The 17,717-nt window shown below is 45.8% G+C and overlaps 5 protein-coding genes across 5 annotated transcripts; 3 read left to right on the plus strand and 2 right to left on the minus strand.

Annotated features, from left to right (window-relative positions):
• Positions 1 to 396: 396 nt before the first annotated feature.
• On the plus strand, positions 397 to 2,249 carry N7511_003858 (serine hydrolase domain-containing protein; the record flags this gene model as incomplete). The annotated part of the gene is made up of 4 exons (XM_057126283.1): positions 397 to 934; positions 984 to 1,037; positions 1,093 to 1,369; positions 1,430 to 2,249. 4 exons carry the CDS (start codon positions 397 to 399, stop codon positions 2,247 to 2,249), a joined length of 1,689 nt encoding a protein of 562 aa, XP_056985173.1.
• Positions 2,250 to 2,964: 715 nt separating this feature from the next.
• On the minus strand, positions 2,965 to 4,964 carry N7511_003859 (secreted lipase; the record flags this gene model as incomplete). The annotated part of the gene is made up of 5 exons (XM_057126284.1): positions 2,965 to 3,347; positions 3,417 to 3,877; positions 3,933 to 4,426; positions 4,497 to 4,758; positions 4,819 to 4,964. The coding sequence occupies 5 exons, from the start codon at positions 4,962 to 4,964 to the stop codon at positions 2,965 to 2,967; spliced, it is 1,746 nt and encodes a 581-aa protein (XP_056985174.1).
• A 1,025-nt stretch (positions 4,965 to 5,989) lies between these two features.
• Positions 5,990 to 7,898, minus strand: N7511_003860 (major facilitator superfamily domain-containing protein; the record flags this gene model as incomplete). Its single annotated transcript, XM_057126285.1, has 9 exons — positions 5,990 to 6,113; positions 6,173 to 6,634; positions 6,695 to 6,912; positions 6,971 to 7,116; positions 7,169 to 7,216; positions 7,284 to 7,353; positions 7,412 to 7,540; positions 7,588 to 7,624; positions 7,681 to 7,898. The coding sequence occupies 9 exons, from the start codon at positions 7,896 to 7,898 to the stop codon at positions 5,990 to 5,992; spliced, it is 1,452 nt and encodes a 483-aa protein (XP_056985175.1).
• Positions 7,899 to 12,739: 4,841 nt separating this feature from the next.
• N7511_003861 (Hemopexin) lies at positions 12,740 to 13,402 on the plus strand (the record flags this gene model as incomplete). Its single annotated transcript, XM_057126286.1, has 1 exon — positions 12,740 to 13,402. The coding sequence occupies one exon, from the start codon at positions 12,740 to 12,742 to the stop codon at positions 13,400 to 13,402; it is 663 nt and encodes a 220-aa protein (XP_056985176.1).
• Positions 13,403 to 14,854: 1,452 nt separating this feature from the next.
• On the plus strand, positions 14,855 to 17,465 carry N7511_003862 (uncharacterized protein; the record flags this gene model as incomplete). The annotated part of the gene is made up of 2 exons (XM_057126287.1): positions 14,855 to 16,529; positions 16,582 to 17,465. 2 exons carry the CDS (start codon positions 14,855 to 14,857, stop codon positions 17,463 to 17,465), a joined length of 2,559 nt encoding a protein of 852 aa, XP_056985177.1.
• Between the last annotated feature and the right edge of the window lie 252 nt (positions 17,466 to 17,717).

Here is a 17,717-nt window from a genome sequence, read left to right on the forward strand (position 1 = left end):
ATATGTTTCGCTTGGCATCCACTTTGGGAAGTATGGACCGCTCCGATTGCCAAGCCCCAGCGCACTTTGCGTAGTCCCTAAGACCTCTGCTTATAGGCCCATGAGCCTTTTGGAGGCCGAGCAGACCCTGAACGGCGATCTGCGCTTATTTTAGACCGACACCGCCTTCTTGATTGACAAGTCAGCGGAGCGTGAAACTGTAAACGACAGATGATCTCTTGGCCCACGTCCCAGGCGCTCGTATAGATCCAAGGTTCATCCAAGTTGTTCATGAAAGCCTCCAATATGGTAAATATAAGATGCCGTTCAATGGCCATTTACTGAATTCTATATCAACTCCATCTTCCAAAGCAAGCTCCTCATACCTAAGCAGCAGTTCACGGAACGACCTTTGCAATGCGCTTTTACAAATTATTGATAGGGTCCCTTTTGGGAATCTCCTATGCCTCAGCGGCACGTATAGTTGCAACAGATGAGGCTCCCTTGATTGGCCCGTCATTCATTTCGAACTTCGATCCCTCTGGATCGCTGGCAATTCGTAACGCTAGATCGAAGCTTCCCGGGCTCATTGATGACCTTTTCGAAACAGATGTGCTTAATCGCACGGACTTAGCTTTCTCCATTGATATTTTCTCGGCCGCGACAAACGACAGTCTCTATAGATATACCCACGTTGGAGGGGATATGAAGAAGACTTTGACCGCTGGGACTCTCAACGACAAGACTATCTCCCGCACCGGAAGTGTGACGAAGCTGTTCACTGTCTATGCAATCCTTGTCAAGGCTGGCATTCAATGTTTTAGCCATCCTGTCACGAAGTATCTGCCCGAGCTTGCAGGTAATTCATCAAGTGATCCCCTGGACAGAATTCGCTGGGATGATATTACTATCGGAGCCTTGGCATCTCACCAAGCTGGGTCTGGCGGCATTGGAGGTTTGCATAAATATTTTCTTATTGAAATGCTTCCCTAATTTGTTTCTAGACTTTTTCTTGGAGTACGCAAACCCAGATGACCCATTGAACTACAAGCCCGATGGTAAATCACCAAACCCATTTATCCTTCGAGACTTACTTACACATCTCTTTGATAGATTTTCTCAAGTTCATGCGCAATGAGAAGCCTCCTGTGATTTCTCCATTCCGAAATGCTATATATTCTGACGCCGGATTTGCTGTTCTTGGCCAGATTCTTACACGCATGACAGGGAAGGAAACTTTCACCGAGGCAATCCAAGAGACTGTGTTCGATCCTATGGGCTTGAGTAGCATGTCAACGAAGGCACCAAAGGGCTCGGACTTGAATGTCATCGATCGGTCCGGCATTGATAAAAACTCATCGTGGAATCTCGATATTGAGATAGTTGCTTCGTAAGTTGAAGCTTTCTGCATACGTGACTACAAAAAAGAAGCTAATGGACTTTCCTACAGAACTGGTGGTATTTATGCCAACGGCGCGGATCTTCGTACTGCAGGCCTTGCCATTTTGAACTCCGAATTCTTGTCTGCAGCTACCACCTCAGAATGGATGAAGCCTCACAGTGGAACAGGATCTCTAGTCGAGCTCGTCGGAGCGCCATGGGAGATCTCACGTCTTGAAATCCCCGTCACTCCAGGATCAAACCGCACTCGAATTTCAGATTTATACACCAAGGCCGGTGGTAACGGGGATTACACATGCATTTTTGCCCTTTCACCTGACCAAGGTATCGGTTATTCAATTCTAGTCGGCGGCTCAACCGCATCATCAGCTCGCTGGCCTCTACGCGACCTGATAGGTGAGATATTCGTTCCAGCCGCCGAGCATGCAGCAGCAGAAAATACCAAGCGCAACCTTGCTGGAACATTCGTGGATGATACCGCACCTGGAACAAACCTCACTTTGACCGTTGAAAAGGGACGTCCTGGCTTAGGAGTGAAAACTTTCTGGGTCAAAGGCGTTAATGGTGTTGATAGTACACATGTACGTGTGTATCCGACTGGTCTCAACTCCTTCTCGAGGTCGCTGTCATCTCTGTATAAGACCAAGGGCTCAATGCGCGTAGCGCATCGCATGGTTGTGCAGGCAAATGAATTAAACCCTCGCGCGGCTGTTGAGGGTGGAAAGGGAGGATTGTTTGACAATTCATTTGCGTGGATGGATATTGATTTTGCCGGACCGTCTGATGAGTTCATCTTCAACTTGGTTGATGGAAGGCTCGCCAGCGTTGAAATTCCACTTTCGGGCTTGGTTCTGGAGAGAGTGAACTAAATAGATCCCATTTCACGTCTAGATTGTGTTATAATAGTAAGATTGCTCTCCAATTTAACCGGCATACATGTCTGGGAATCGTAATGTCACCCGTACTTGAGGACTATTTGGATAATCTGGAAAAAAAATAAAACAGAATGAATGGATCCAGACAAAGCCCATTACCGAATCACAGTCAGTCTTCAACCCTACGCACGGTGAATCTCGTTTTAAGCGTTTCCAAGCCTCCATCTTCATCAAAGCATCAGCCACAGCCCGTTTCTCTATCTATTTTTCGACCTCCCATTTTGTTCCCGTTTCCACCCCGACTTGGCTTTGGGTCACAGGGGCTGTATGTCTTTTGCGTGAGATGTAAGCTTACTCACTACGCCGATTTTGGTTAAACATCTCTGGGAAACTTACTACAGCTGTTTGATATCGGCGGTTATATTTCAGCTTCATAATCCTAAAGCTTTGTATGGGGCTTTATGATATTGCTCAAATATATGTACGAGTGAACTACTATTTTTTGAAAAGCTGGATGATTTATCTCACGTTCCTGTGCCACCATTCATCGTGCTATTGATATATAATGAATCTACTTCCCTTTGCTGCTTGTCTTTCCACTATGCATATTTCCTGTTCACTAACATTTGAATTCCAATTAATGGGCCAAGTTTCTTCTTCGATGCAAAACTCCATTGCTATACAATGGAATTGATTTGATTCAAAGAACCTAGAATCGAATGGATTCCAGGATTTTGTCTGATTGCCAGAAATCCGTCCGCTCTATTCCCGCCTTTGGAGAAACCTCAATTTGCGTGCTGGTTGGATAACTTTTGTTTGCATTACTTTTAAAAGCAAACTGTGGCACCAGGCGAACTGGGGAGTTGACAAAGTCGCCGAGAGCCCCATAATGAGGCCAGTGGGGAGAAGAAGCAAGCTTTTCGGTGTTTGGGTTGCCAGTGCGGATGAAAGATGACAAATAGGCACGAAATTCAATAGCAACAGCATGCTCATAGTCAGTCATCGTGCTAAGGGGGTCGTTCAGATATGAATTCTCTGTAGAATGGGTCGCAGGAGCCAAAGGATAAGATCCATTGAAAGAGGCCCCGACGGCTAATTATGCTCCTTTATCAGAGATATCTTCCAAAGAAACCAAGAAAAGAGAGAGAAAAGCCAACTTACGAGGAGCGTTAAATCGAAAAGACCAAATATGCTTTGATCCATGAGCGGCACTCAACCATCGACCCATCATTCTTTCGGATCCGAATATGCCAACCTCTCCGAAAAGGCCAAGGGCCATCCAATATGACTTGAAAATATCGAGGAAAAAGTTATCTGAGGCCACGGCACCATATTCGGCGCTCACAGGGTAAAAAGAGGCAATCTCATATACTTGTGAATCTGTAAGATTAGTGATCCTGTTGGTTTGAGGATCAAGCCGGGTTGTGTTTGACGGGGTTGGATTCATCTGATATGCATCAACCCAGCCATCATAACCCTCATCACTGGTACAGCCAGCAATGGTTGGTACATTTGCCGTCTTTCCATCTTTGAAAAGACGTGTAACTGAGTCGGTCAAGGTCACACCATCAATTGTTGGCCCAAAACTTCCTTGGTAGCCGAAGACTTTATTCGCAAAGATACTAAGATAAACTCTCATCAGCAAAGTGATATAGATGCACTGCAAACAATTTATACCCTTTAGTGCCCTTAACGATGGACATGGTCTGGAAGACGTCGACTAGATCGGACACGGAAACACTGCGGAAACAAGCCAGCTGTTCACCGGTGCAATTAAGCTTTTGGGACAAGACTTCATTGCGCATCGTCAACTCCTCCGTGTTGAACATTGGTTCTCGTTGAATCGAGCGCGCAATGGCCTTCTGGAAGGTTCCATTGGTACGGCCATCGTAGAGACCTAGGTGTGCCGCAATTGCCCATCCGCCGCCAGATTGGCCCATGATGGTGATGTTGTCAGGGTCACCGCCAAATGCGGCGATGTTTTGCTTGACCCATCTCATGGCCATGCGTTGGTCCAAGATACCCGCATTTGCTGAGGGCAGGTCTGGGTGATTCATGAAACCTAAAATTCCGAGACGATAATTCATGTTCACAGCAATGAACTTCTGGTCATGTCCCACCCAGTCACCGTAGTCATCTTGCAATCCATCGCCAAAGACCAGTCCACCACCCTACAAGATGAAGAACCTTAGTTTCAGAAATGACATAATGGAGATTTTGTTCACAGACATGCACAAATACCATCACAGGCAACTTGGCGCTCTGCCGAGCTTTAGCTGGTTTCCAGACAAATAATTTGAGACAATCCTCAGTTCCGGGCGAGCCAGGCCCGAGATACGCGTTGTGCACTCCATAGGGCGCCAGTGTGAATTGGACACAGCGATCAGGAGCAGCGGTCGTATTGATCACAATTGAGGATTGTGGAGCTAGTGGGCGAGGCGGCTCGAATCGAAGTTTATCAAGTGGCGGTTGAGCGTATGGAATACCTTTCCAAGATTGAACACTGTCCCGTAGAAATTTGAGAATTCCGTGTTCTAGTCACCGTCCGATTGGAATCACTCACGTTCCGTTGTTCTGGAGAGTTCCCAGGTATCTGCCTGCAGAACCGAGATCTACGATAGGGTTCTGCTTACTCCCATATATACTTCGTGATTCCGCAAGCGAAGCCGCCGCGGAAAGTGCGAATAGGCAGTTGATAAGTCGAACCATGATATCCTGTCTTCCGATCGCAAGCTGAAGTATTATGGTCAAATTGCACTTTCGTTGCGCTGCTGACGCCCACTATTAATACCCCCATCATGCGCTCATTGTAATCTGTGTTTCTCTAAATCACCGAAGAAATACCGTGATGAGGGAAAGATCAGCTATTGTAAAGTGGAGTTTGGAGTGAGGGGATTTCACTACGAAGGGTATTCAGCTATGAAGAGAAGGAAAGAAGGCAATTTGGATGAAGAATGGCGCCCGGAATGGGGACCATGGATGGATGCCGAGACCAAATACAGTACTTAGCGATTTCCGCGGGATTGTAATCCCGGATAGCGACCCACAGGGTCTCGGAACTCTTCCTGGAAAAGGGGCTGACTGCCGACAGCAGATGTTGACTAGGGCTAAGTTATTACTACTTACTGAGATCCCACGCCTCCTCAATAATAATTCAGGGCGCTTTGGTGAACTTCTCATTTTCGTAGATTTTGTTTCTCGGGGCTGAAATATTGTCATGCTATGTCGTTTTTAAGTAGCGATGAAGAGCCAAGAAGGATACAAATCGTTATGATTCAATTTAGCGAGGTATTGTAGGGCTACAAGGTTTGAACATCATGGAGGGTTACTATACTTCACCAGGCTCCACTTCATAATACTGCCAAAGCGAATTAAAGGGATTAACTACTCCATATCTTGCTATTCATGGATTGTCCATTGGAGTTTCAATTTGGGATTGAAGATGTCAAGATCCCGCACTTGCTCGTTGACAACAAATATATCTGCGTTATAAGGCAGCGCCAGGTCCATATACCCTGAATTAAATGACGCCTTTCGTGAAATATCCCTTAAGTCTCATGGAGTGAGCGAAGCAGATTATCCAAAGGTCTGAAAATCGATCATTGAAAATTCATTTGTTTCAGGAAGAATAGCAATGACTTTCAAAATAACGGGTACTAGTTAAATGGAAATCCTTGCATACTACCAGGCAGTATGCCCAAAAACAGCACCAGCGCGCATACGACAGTTAATTTTCAGATCGTGTATCTGAAATCGGGTGAGCCTTCAATGATTTTCTTTCCCTTGTCCGCTTGTTTGTTGCAATGTCGGAACCAGAGCGACAGTACTGCCACAATGACCAGGATCAAGATGTTGCAACTAGCAGATTCCACAGATTAAGAATGCAGTTCACGACAAATGGCACGGAAATTACTTACGCAATAGTTGTCCACATTCCGGGAGGATACGAAGGCGCATCCTGCGCTCGAAATACCAAACTGCTCACAATGCCACCAATCCCTCCGAATCCAACCAGTGTAGCACTTGAGAAAGCACGTGTCCATTGTCCGCGGACGTTGTTGGCCTGGTAAGCCATTGAAGCAGGTATGTTGGCATTGACTCCGGCAACAGCAAGAAAAACGCCAAAGTATCTGACGGCATTGTTTTTAGCAAATCCCATAATAGGTAGCCCGACGATGCTTATGAGGGCGTTAAAGACCAGTATAGGTCCCCTCATGCGGTACTTGTCGCCGATCCAAGATGTTGAAAACATTAAGATCGCAGCGAGACCAAACGGGGGAGCAACAAGGCATTGAGAAGCGGCGACTCCATAGCCCATGCCTTGCCGGAGAATAATTGGTAGGAAATAGGAGATTGCGTAGGTATTGGTCGTCAGGCAGCTATCATGCTGTCAGGCGTGTGCTCTAATCCAATAGGACGGAATAACCTGTGAGACTTACAAGAAAATCATTGCGAAACCCCAGATTTTCAGGTCAGTGGCGGGTGCAAGGAACTTCTTGATGCTAAAAGGCTCCGCATCTCCATCAGCTCGGTCGCGATTGATTCGTCTGATAATAAAAGCGCACTCCTTCTCGTCAAGGAATTTCCACGACTTATGGGCGCGATCGGGGAAATCGACCAGGAAAAGCATCGTTAGAATACCAACAGCTCCCGAAAGCTAAGAAAAAAACAACGTTCAGTTTATTTTCGATGAAATTCACGGTAAGTCGACATACCACTCCTTCCATAATGAAAATCCAGCGCCATCCCTGGAGGCCCCGGATGCCGTCCATTTGCGACAACCCGTAGGCCAATACGCCAGCTAGCGCGGATGATACGCAACCAAATAGATAGAAGAAAGAAAACCGTTTTTGAACATCATCTTTCGCAAGGTGAGTGACTGACAAACAATTTCGTGTAGAATTCTAACTTACAGCGGACGTACCAACTAGAAAGAAGGTAAACACAACCGGGGAAATAACCTAAATACCGCACAGAGTCAGCCTCAGATCTATTGGATATGAATGGTCGGTAAATGGGTAAACTTACCAGCTTCCAGGGCACCTAGCAGCACACGACATATAGTCATATGTTTCCAAGACTTCGTAAAACCCATTCCCTGAAATCCCCACAAGTTAATACCCATGACCTAATGTTGTGAGATATCGAAAAAATACCACTAGAATTGCACCCCAGGACAATATTATGACACCCAGGAAGTATCGAGGGCCAAGCTTTCGCGTAACAATAGTCATTGGGGGTTGCAGGATCACATAGGGCACGAAGAAAATCAAAATGATGATTGACTGCATAGTTAGCAAAAAGGCACATGAGAACGGCTACCAAGACATACATATCGCGTTCCAACTAGCTCCAAATCTTTTGTCATACTGTTTTCCACTTGTCAGATGGTAATGTCGCGGTTCGAGCTTTTTTGATGACTTACCCAGCCACAGCGGCCATGCTGAGATTTGTTCGGTCTATCATTGAAATGCAGTATGCAAGTCCAGTCATCAAAATAAGTCGACGATCGATGCGATGGATGATACTGCGTTGCTCGGACGGCGAGTACTCTTCATCCCAGTCAACGTTATGACTGGCTCCTTGGCTGACATCTTCAATGAATCCACAGCTTGCAGGCTTTTCGGTTTCTGAGCGTGACATTGTGGATCAACGATAAGTGAACAAAAATGAATGAGAAATTTGGAAGCATTTTCAACACAATATCCTCAGAAGGGGTAGCTTATTTATAAGGTAAACCTGACATCTGACTACGGGGAAAAGGAACGAGCGTCAGAAGGGGGAATTATCTACGGAATCGGATTTCATTGGTTGTTTACTTCCAGCGGTAGTTGACTCAATTCAAATACATCTCGGCAAATCCAAGTTCAAAGGTTGATGCGGGCTCACGAGGCAAGCTGGCCATCGGCCAGTACGTCCTTCCATGAGAAAGAGACGGTCAAAGTTCAAACTCAATTTAAATCTAGACCCAAAAAGATATATACTCATGCTGCGTTATCCCGGCCATGGCTGCGGAGAGATGAAATCCGGGGGACTAATTTAATCTAGTGGCAAGTATTTGAAAGTAGGGCTCCGAAAGAAATATGATTATTTGTGATTATTCATGAATTTCTGCGAATGCAGGAAAATAGGGATATGCAACAATGCCACTCATTTCTTGATTCATGATTCATGATTACTATACTCTTTAATATAGAATCAGAGTATCTACAGTAGACGTCATCTGCCTATCCCTTCATTCCTGGCCTGTTGTTGGATTCGTTGCCATTGTCGACCTGTCTGCTCGACCAGACTGCCCTCGCGCCCGTACGCATTTCAATGAATATAATTTCGAATACTCTTTTGTCTAGCCCTAAAGTTCACGATCAGACGTTGAAAGATAGGTATGGTACCTTGAATGTATCGACTGCGGCATATTAACCTTGCAAGAAACTAGATAAGCTGATCTTGAATTGTTAGTATATTTTTATAGATCAAATTTCTCGGTTTAGGGCCGCCGGTGAAGGGATCGTATTCTGAACTTGACCATAAAACATATTTCGGCCATACCTTCTCCGAAAGGAAGTTAGGACAAATTTATGGCCACGAGGCTATTTCTTTTGCTTAGACCTTAGCAACGACTTCTTTTGATGTTTGATGGGGTAGAAGGGCAGTTCTAAAAAGATTTATTTGCATCTTTTAGGAAGCCAAGATGCGCGCCTTCTATGGTTAATTTCCTACGGGTTTACAATCCCGACACTATAGAATCCTTTCAGCAAAATTTTTATATTCAACTTAATTGGACGTGTGGCTTGCCAAGCTCTGATCTAGATGTATCAAACTCCGCAAACTTCTAAAACGCGGCATAAATTGCCCTTGGATAACTCTGAAATCGCTGGGATACTGACCGTCCAGTCTAGTTGAGCAGCATGGCGAGCGTCCGAATATCTCGAAAACCATGCAAGTGAGACTGCTCCGGGGTCTACCACGGAACTCGTTCACTCGGCATGAAAAAACGGTGCTGAAGTGTTTGAGTTGCAATGATCCTTTTCGTGGGGTCCAACTTTGTCGGGCTGTGAACTTAATCCCTAAGATCTTGATCCACAAAGTTCTAACACGCGAAAGGTTGTCTTGAGCTATCCGGAGTAAAGGTTCTAACAATGGAGATAAAACGCTCATGAAAAGGGTTATCTTCTCCTATATGCTGCAGAAATCCATTGAGACTTTGTTCGACAGCAAAATATGATACTGTAGTGGGGGAATTGCTTACTGCATGAAGTAGCGGTCTATGGATGATTCAGCACTCATGATGTATTTAAGACCTCTCTACTCTACGTAGAACAAGACAGACACATTCTTCTCTTCAGACCATCCCTATGTGCTCTCCTTTCCTATAGCCCTACCTCTTGTTGGGTTTGCCTATGCTCCTACTGCTATTGTCGACCCGTCTGCTTTGACCAGACTGCCATCGCGCTATCCCATTTCACTATGAAGTTGTGACTCGCGAAAAATGCGAGATCCATCTCTTGAAAGACAACCTTCTAACTGATGGTCGAGCGACCTGGCTGCGGAGAGAATTACTCCCCAACACTAAAGATATTTTGGCTTGGCTCAACTATTTAAGAATGCTGGGTCAACGGAGAATTCAGAAACGCTGGTAATCTGCTACAAGCACTGGATTTGGTTGTCGTAAATTCGCCGGCCCCGAAGTCCTTAAACGAGCAACATTCGTTGACGAAAGGTTTTGCTTTCATTCGAAAGTTGGTCGATGAGCGGCTGATCGTATTATTGATAGTCATCCTCGGTTCCTTGGGCATGCTCGGCCTGTATATCAGCAGAAAAAAGCTGTGAGCTAGGCTCTATCCTTTAATCGTTTCTTGGCGATCCAAATCCTTCATGTGTGAAATATTGATTCTGGTCGCTATTGCAGCTCCACCTCTCTTTTTTCTCAGCTATATACAGGTAATCTCTCGGTCCATATGATTGATAGGTAATATCCGTTAAGCTCAATCGGATGGTTATTTCGCTTAGGTGATTCCCAACTTGCTGCAGGCTCTTGGCGTTACATTATCCAAGTATACGTATTGAAATGGGATAGCGCGACGGCAGTCTGGTCAAAACAGACGGGTCGACAATAGCAGTACAAGCATAGGCAAACCTAACAAGAGGTAGGGCTATATGAAAGGAGAGCACATAGGGATGGTCTGAAGAGAAGAATGTGTCTGTCTTGTTCTACGTAGAGTAGAGAGGTCTTAAATACATCATGAGTGCTGAATCATCCATAGACCGCTACTTCATGCAGTAAGCAATTCCCCCACTACAATAGATAAATGCCCCAAGAAATCCAAGGTCTATACCAGTCGTGTATCCGTTATTATCGACAGAATTCATAGCCAATGTCTGCCACAAGAACCAGAAAATCCTACAGACGAAAAAAAAACATACAACAGTAAGGATTCGCTAGTGGTCACCCACCTAACTACTAACTTACCGGCGTGTGGCTTAAGTACGGCTGAGCGGACGGGAAGCCCTGTTCTCCACACCCTGTGGTCGTATGTGCTTGAGCTTACATTGAAGCGAAATATATAGAATGCACACAGTTTACGTTGAAGTCGCGTGACCCTGTCATCCATATATTCGAGCTTTTTTGCCATAAACCATTATTCCGTCTCACCCTTTGGTCTTTGCCGAGCAGGTCTTAGCAATTATTTCCACACCTCGTTGGAATTACTGATCTCCACAGGCTTAAAGAACCACAAGTCTATTTTCTCCAAGTTGATTGCATCAAACGCAAATGCTATCAAAATGGAGCATACAACCCAGAATTCTCCGCTCTCTCAGCTTCATTGCATCTAATTCGAGAGCTGGCCTTTGCTTTGCTGTGCTCGGTTTCTAGATGTTCACGGCGCCTCGTTGCCGCTATGAACCTCTTCAAGCACCGATCGAAACCACGGACGCAGTGTTCCATACGCTCAAACCGGTATTGAAACTTTTGAATTAGGAGCCACCCCTGTGGTGCGTATAAAAATCCAATTAGTGCGTCATATGTGGGCTCCCAATCTACTGTATGATGCTGCAATATGCATGCCCTTATGAAGAGAAACATTGGCTGGCTGGACCATATTCATAATACGACAGAATCAATTTCTTCTTTTTTTTAACTTGCAAATAGCTTTCTCAACGAATGTCCTTCGACAGTCATCTACAGACTGCACCGTATCATTTCCTCAAAATGCTGGATATTAAGCCAATAAAGCGTTTGAATGAAAAAAAGATGCTGTCTCGAGGGTGGCATATAGTGGAGGGAATTTTGAGTGAAGTTCAGCCCCTACACGCACCAATTCATTCGTATTCATCGATCATGGCTGGCTAATCAGTTGCCAGGAAAGTATACCCAGGTTACCGAGGGGGCCTAGTTAGAGAACTCTGGTCTGAAAAAATGTTTTTGCTACTGTAGTCACGATATAGCTTTCCAGATTTCTTTTCATCAACGTTTAAGTGAAGTATTTTGCGCCCATCATTTGAACGCCCTTTTGCTTTGTGATATTTCTATCTACCCCTAGAGTAGTCAACTTCAAATTCGATCAAGGTGGCGTAAGCCATTTGACAAAACGATGGGTTAGGGGACTGTAGAAGTGGAGCTGAACATAGAGCAGCGTGTGTTCCAGATCTTGAACGCTCCACTTAGCCAGGCAGAGATGACCTTCATTGGACCGGTTGGGTAGGGCAGCAAAGATCGATTGCCTATTCATTAGTTTTGTAAAAGGCCGTGCAGTTCGCTCCCCGCAATTTCAACGCGCTAAATCTAGGCTCATCCCGTCCCGCATGCCAGTCATTTCCCGAATGGGTTCACCGCTAGTTAATTCTTGATCTTGTAACCAATCAACTAGCCTAGTAAGGTCACGTCATGACCTCACAGTCATTCTTCAGCTCGCCTCATACTTAAATCAACGGTACTTGATGATGAGGAGAATATGAGCGCTGGCCAGTGGTGAGGACCCTCGGGGGTGATTGATCTAGGATGAGGTGGGGCACGTTCTGATGCGCTGCGACTATGTTGATAGATCACCGTAGCTCAAATGGTCAGTTCTAAGTAGACATAATTTTCTTCTTGTTGCTCTGTTCAGTAACATAATATTGTCTGTCGCTCCAACCAGATCTATCAATTTGGGATCCTCGACTCTGTAGGATACACTCGATATAGTTTGTTCCCACACGAGGAACAACGTGTTAACTTGGATGAGAAAATATCGAGACAGAGCTGCATGGAGAGTCACACATATGCAATAAAGTCACAATGGCATGCAAAATGGGCAAAAATCGCGCAACACAGTGACTTCATAGATTGAGTTGGTTACGTGTCAATGCAACAGATTTCTTTGTATTTTGCTATAAGAACCCCCATCGAGTCTTGTCGGATATTCTGTTCATCATCTGAAAAGCTCTTGAGGAAGTCTCAGTCCTTGCAATCATATTACCAAAACAACAGTTCTTCTTCTGTCATCATGGTCGACGCAGCCTATTATCACCCCAATTACAAGCAGACTTACTTCTTCGGAGGTCGCCGTTACGCTCGCATCAAGTTTACTCCTTCTACAAACAATGACGAGATTAGCTTTGGGCCTGCCAAAATTGATGAGTACTGGCCATCCCTTGTTTCTATTGGCTTCGGCACAGTCGATGCTACCTTGCCAGTCGAAGGCAGCCCCGATGAGACTTATGTCTTCCACGGTAGCCGTTTCGCCCGCATCAAGGTCGTACCTGAGACAAACAAGGATACTGTTGTTGATGGACCCTGGGTCATCACCGAGAAATTCAAGAGTCTCGATTCAGCTGGATTCGATACCATCGACACCGCAATGCCTGTTCCCAACAAGCCTGGCGAAGTTTACTTCTTCCGCGGCATTAAATACGTTAAGGTGAACGTGAAAACGGACAAGACCGTTTATGGCCCTGCAAAGATCTCTGTGGAATGGCCAGCCTTGACCGCAGCTGGGTTCGACTCTGTTGATGCAGCATTCCCGGTGCCCGAAAACACCAATGGCTTGACCTACTTTTTCCGTGGAGACCAGTACGTCAAGCTTGAAGTCATTGCATCTGCTCCAGACAAGCCAAACTTTGGACCCAAGCCTATCAAGGATTACTGGAAGTCTCTGGACTGGATCTAAGCTCAGGTTCTTCAGACATAACATGTTGGTCTGAAAGTATGAGCTGGGGACTACTTTGCACTGGTTGCCATGGATTAGTTGACTCTTTGAGACTTAAAGGATGGAGGTATTGGATCTTTGTATTTACAAATCTTGATCGTGATTTCTTTGCCTTCTGTGGCCCACTGTGAAGTTAGATCCTCCAGCCCAATCTATATAGGTTGGTCATGGGCCACTGGAAATAGAATGGTGAAAATGACCCACAGGACGCTAGTGCTTTCACTTTGAACCTAAACAACGCCTGCATAATTACAAAAAAATGGGTATATCAAGCTACCTTACTTCAGAAATGACCCCTTCGGCTACTGGGACTTTGAGCAGGCTTATTAGATTGCCACCATATATTCCCATGTATAGTTACGCAAGAAAACCAATGGTACTTCGTAACACAAGGTGTAAAGTTCAAAATACCGATACTGATCTTCTGCGAGCTGAACGAGACCAGTAGATACCTCCCCAGCAAGCGCGTCCATTGTGCTCTATGTGAACAAGCCAAACATATCGCAGATGTTACTATCGCCATGATCCTTCAATGATACCTTCCACCGCCGGTGACTTTACTACCCGGAGAGATTGCACATGACAGCAGATGTCCCCAGAGTTCTAACGCTTAAATTGGGCCAAATACACATATTGTTACATAGAGACGAGGTAATAGTAATGTTTTGAACTTTGTAATGGAAAATCAGAAAAGGAGAGGGCAAAAAACAAAGCTGTGTGGCCTGAGGGAATATTAGGCCCAATTATAGCCTTCTGTTTTCTGAATTAACATGACCGAACTAAAAACAAAGTGTATCGTAATGATGTTACTGGAAAGTGACGTCAAGGCGAACAAGGACCCTATGAACTTGACAAAACCCCCACGTATGCGTAATGTCAATACTAGAATAAAATCTCCGATCTGCCAATCCTTTGATGCTACAGTCATTAAACACCTTTTCCTGACTCCGATCTTTCATTTGTATTTAGTTATGGCAAAAACATTTGGCTGATTCTGGTTTTCTGGTATTCCTATTTTCTTACATGGCTGATAGCAGAATAAGTTAAACTCGCACAATTCAATTGATCTAGGAAGCGGAGATATGTGGTCGGACACGCGAGTCCCGCTTAAATTGCCCGATCGTGGCCTGGTTTGGGGTGCCGAGCCGCGAACGGGGTGAGGGGTGGCTGAAGCTCATCCACTCATTCTCTTGATTTGACCACGTGCCCCGTCTTGCCCTGGGAATGTTTGGCACATGGCGGAGGACCAGCCAAAGACAGGGCCATAGCAACCGGGGCTGTGTGAGGCTGTCAGGTGTGTCATGCTGGGGTTCAACAGCCTTGCCCGGGTTACAACTACATTATCTGTAGCATGAAATCACGCTTTTGAGGAGCCCATGTCTCCGCTACCCTGATTACCCTCGTTGCGGAATAATGCGGCCATCCGCATCAAACATATCCGAATTCATGTCTTGCGTACCAGGCATCGACGAAGCTCGAGCCGGTCTATTTGTCGAAGTATGTATCGCCAACGCTGATCTTGAAATACAGTTCACTGATCTTGTGGAGTACGCGAATAGTATCAATGAAGCTGTTGATCAGTATTACGAAAACCCTAACAGACACTCAAATCGGCTAAATCGACCACCATCATCTATTGTCAGCCCTATGGCCGGCTCTCCGAGCGGCTGGGACCAGCCTAACAGCTCTGGCTCCAATATGTCTTCCACGAGACCGCCTTCTTATTCTTTAGCCACAAGACCCATGTCTTCCTCACACGGAAGTGAAACGAGCCGAAGAGTCTCTTCCCAGACCACAAGTAGCTGTGCTTCTCATCGTTCACATGAAAATGCGTTGATGAGAGCGGCCAAGGTTCGTGCCCAAGATGAGGCTGAAATGCAGAAGATGCTCCATAGCGCCCAGCTAGCATGCCGGGTTTACAACCCCGAAATCGAACCTGAGCACGAAACACACTTGCTGTGCGAATGCCATGTCCACAAGTACTGGAAAAGAAGGCTTGATCGCCTGGACGTTCTCGAAATGTGGTCCAAAGCCGTTCTTTATCCGGGCGAAAAGCCATATCATGACTTCGCGCACTTGCGCTTATCCAACAATAACCCCTATTGTAATATATTGTCATCATATGCCCTTGCAGGATCCTGCATGTTCGGAGTTGCACGACCGGAACCGCAGTTACATGCCAACTTTATTCAACAAACTGCCGCTCTGGACGCGAGTCTGAATGAGAAGGCACAAATAGCGATTCAGCTTCTAGAGCCTTCTTTCAATATTTGGGAGCTTGAGCAACTGGAGTCTCTCGTTTCCAACATGTCTCTCCCCAACCGCATATCTGCCAACGGAGATGTGGCCACCGAAAAGTCATCTAAGCGTTCAAGCTTTAGGAAAGCGCTCTCTGTCAGAAGCTCGGACGAGCGAACTGCGATCAAAATAAAAAAGAGACTTGCTGGTTCTTTTGATTTGCGCAGTGAGATTCTCAAGGAGGAAGAGGGGCGATGGCAGGAACAAATCGACAGAAAGATTGTCTCAACCTACCAGGAGTATATTGGGATCGCCCAGGCAGTTTCTGACCTTCGAACAAAGAGACCTATTCAATATCTTAGCCTTCTACGAGCCGGGTATCTTGAGCCGATTTCAGTCGCTTGGCAATCCCAGGCCTGCAATCCTCTGAGGTTTACTATTGACGCCTCAGCAGGATGGAGAGGTGTGACGCCTACTTGGAGAGGCTACAAGGACACTGCCGAAGAGCGAACCTACTGGGTTCGAAACCACAGAGTTGGAGGCCAAATTGCAGCAAAGCCAAATTTAATTTCCGAGCTGAAGTTGGCATGGGAGCGAATGGATTCGGCGTTGGAATCTGCTCCGAGATATCAGTCTCCCGACGATATTTGTCGCAATCAATACCCCCGAGAAGGGTATTCAAAGCAGATCAATGCACCTTTCGAAACTACTGATAATATCAGATCCTCGACAGATGAGACCATGATCTTGTTGGATGTTCGCGGCGCCATGGATTTCAACCCGCTAATACCCAAGTACAACCAATACTTGATCACGGGATTTTTCAAGGCCAACCAACCTAAGAACAAAGGTGATTGGGACCCATCTATTTCTGCTCTACTCGTACATTAACCATACTACAGACCTCGCACTAGCCATTGTACGTCGCTTCATTGAAGCACTAGGAATCCACGATAGCAACACACAGGGCTATCCACTGGTGACATTCAGCAGCCAAGCAAACTACATCAATGTAATAAATGGGCGGAATTTGGAACAAGCGTGTCAGGCCATCAAGTTTACAGGCCCCAGCCGCATCATGGTCGGATGGCAAAAGATCAAAGAAATGCACTTCCAGAAGCATTCTGAAACAGCAACATTCCATCCAATATACGGATGGCAAGCTGGCCCCCAAACACCAAAGTTGAGACTGATTTTGATGCTTGGCGGTGAAGTCAACGATATTGACGAGTTCGAGCTGAATATCCTCGATGCAACCTGGGCACATATCACCATTCTTCTGATGGGGGCTGACGGCTGTCCTCATCACCACCGCTTCGCAAGCAGGCTACGACGAATGGCGGACTCATATCCACACATGTCCTTCGTTGAAACTCAAGGGCTTGTTCCGGAACGAATGATTACACATGAGCTTCTGAAGCATCATCTCGATCGAGATCTTTCCATGCCGGAGTTTGAGAATCTTGAACAACAAATAGCTGAACTTCCACCCCAGTTCGAAGCTGGACCTTGGACAGCCCAGTCAGGCCGGGCTCAACTGGAAGAATTGCTGATTGAACTTCCTGGCCAGGAGGAACCCCGGGTCTGGCAAAGAGAACAGGACCTTCCACATTCACCAGATCTCCATGAGCTGCCCAATGACCCGAGGCCTGTGGAATTACCCGCTAATAACAATTCGGCGAATGTGCAGCAGCCTCCTCGGCCTTCTCGGCCACCCCCTTCACCACCACAGTCAGAGGATATCTTTGATCCACCACCTCCGTATTTGGCGACCGAGGAGAATTAATTTTTCGATTGAAATTTTTCGTTCATATACCCGACAACTCGATAGCTTTGTTTATAATATCAATTTTCTATACAGAGACATTTCAGGATGCTCTTTGTAATATGCCCGAATCCACCGTGTGATTTGAATTTTTGCCATACATAAAATCCATTCGGCAATACAAGATACTCATCGGGATGAAGTAGCACTTCTCTTCTCACTCACTCCTAATATCATCGAGTTGTTTTAATTCTATGCAGAGATCGCCCAAAT

Source organism: Penicillium nucicola, assembly GCF_028828085.1.
Source record: "Penicillium nucicola strain IBT 29836 chromosome Unknown utg000003l, whole genome shotgun sequence".
Classification (NCBI taxonomy): Eukaryota; Fungi; Ascomycota; class Eurotiomycetes; order Eurotiales; family Aspergillaceae; genus Penicillium; species Penicillium nucicola.